Source organism: Monoraphidium neglectum (genome assembly GCF_000611645.1).
Source record: "Monoraphidium neglectum strain SAG 48.87 unplaced genomic scaffold scaffold01496, whole genome shotgun sequence".
Classification (NCBI taxonomy): Eukaryota; Viridiplantae; Chlorophyta; class Chlorophyceae; order Sphaeropleales; family Selenastraceae; genus Monoraphidium; species Monoraphidium neglectum.
Genome location: NW_014012132.1, coordinates 1 through 947, shown reverse-complemented (window position 1 = coordinate 947; position 947 = coordinate 1). Strand labels below are relative to the sequence as shown.

The following is a 947-nucleotide window of genomic DNA, read 5'->3' as shown; positions in this document are numbered from 1 at the left end:
CCGCCGCTCGCCCGCCAGGCCAGCTGCGGGAGCCGTCAAGAAGCCGCCCTTCCCCCATCACGGTGACGCGCCCAAACGCCCCGAGCCACCCCACACCCCTCCACCCACCCACCCCAATCGACCGCGAACCCGCATGCCCCTCCACCTCCCCCCCCCACCCCCGCAGCCAAGAGCCCGCTGTTCAGCCGCAGCCTGTCCATGCCCGGAGTCCACAAGCGCGTGATCCACGAGCTGCTGCGGCCGCGGCAGTGGAAGCCCAACCACGAGGACCGCCGCTTCATGCTATCGGTGCGCGCCCCGCATGGGAGCTATCGGAATGGCAGCCGGGGGGGGGGGGGGTCGAGTATCTTTCTGAACATTCGGGGCGACGCGGAGCCCCCGACGCACGGTGCCTGGCAGGAAGGGCTTCGGGGAGCACGCGTCGCGGCTGCGGCCGGCCGGGCCGTGGCGCGGAGGGGGGGCAGCGCCGCGGGCGGCCCTGGCGCCGAGCGCGCCTGGCGGTCGTTGGCGTTGGGGCCGGAGGCGGGCCACTGCTTGCCCTAGCACCGGCCAGCCCCTCGCCGGCACACATTGCCATCGGTACTTGCAGCCCTGGTCTCGCCTTGGTCCCTGATCGTGGACCGTCCCATGTGTCCATTAGTATGCCTATTTATCTGTCTGTCTGCCTGCTTGTCTGTCTCTCTGTCTGTCCGCCGGCCATCCGTCCATCCATCCATTTACCTATGAGCCCCCTTATTCATCTGCTCATGAATGTATTCTTCCCTGATTTACCCCAGGCTGACGAGATCGTTGAGCTGTGTGAAGGTGCCGAGAAGCTGTTCCAGCGGGAGAAGAGCGTACTGGTGGGCCCTTGGGAGAGGGAGGCGCCCTCGAGCTGTGTGCGCGTGTTGGTGTGTGTGTGTGTGTGTGTGTGTGTGTGTGTGTGTGCATTTGCATGTGTGTGGGAA

At 66.7% G+C, this 947-nt stretch overlaps 1 protein-coding gene across 1 annotated transcript in view; it reads left to right on the top strand.

Moving 5' to 3' along the window:
• Positions 1–543, top strand: part of MNEG_8078 (hypothetical protein) — a gene marked incomplete at both ends in the record, with an annotated part of 4,835 nt that extends 4,292 nt beyond the window's left edge. The window contains 2 exons of the mRNA XM_014043448.1: positions 167–288; positions 400–543. Of these exons, the coding sequence (XP_013898902.1) occupies positions 167–288; positions 400–543 (266 nt within the window). The remainder of the gene's footprint in view (positions 1–166; positions 289–399) is intronic.
• Positions 544–947: the final 404 nt, after the last annotated feature.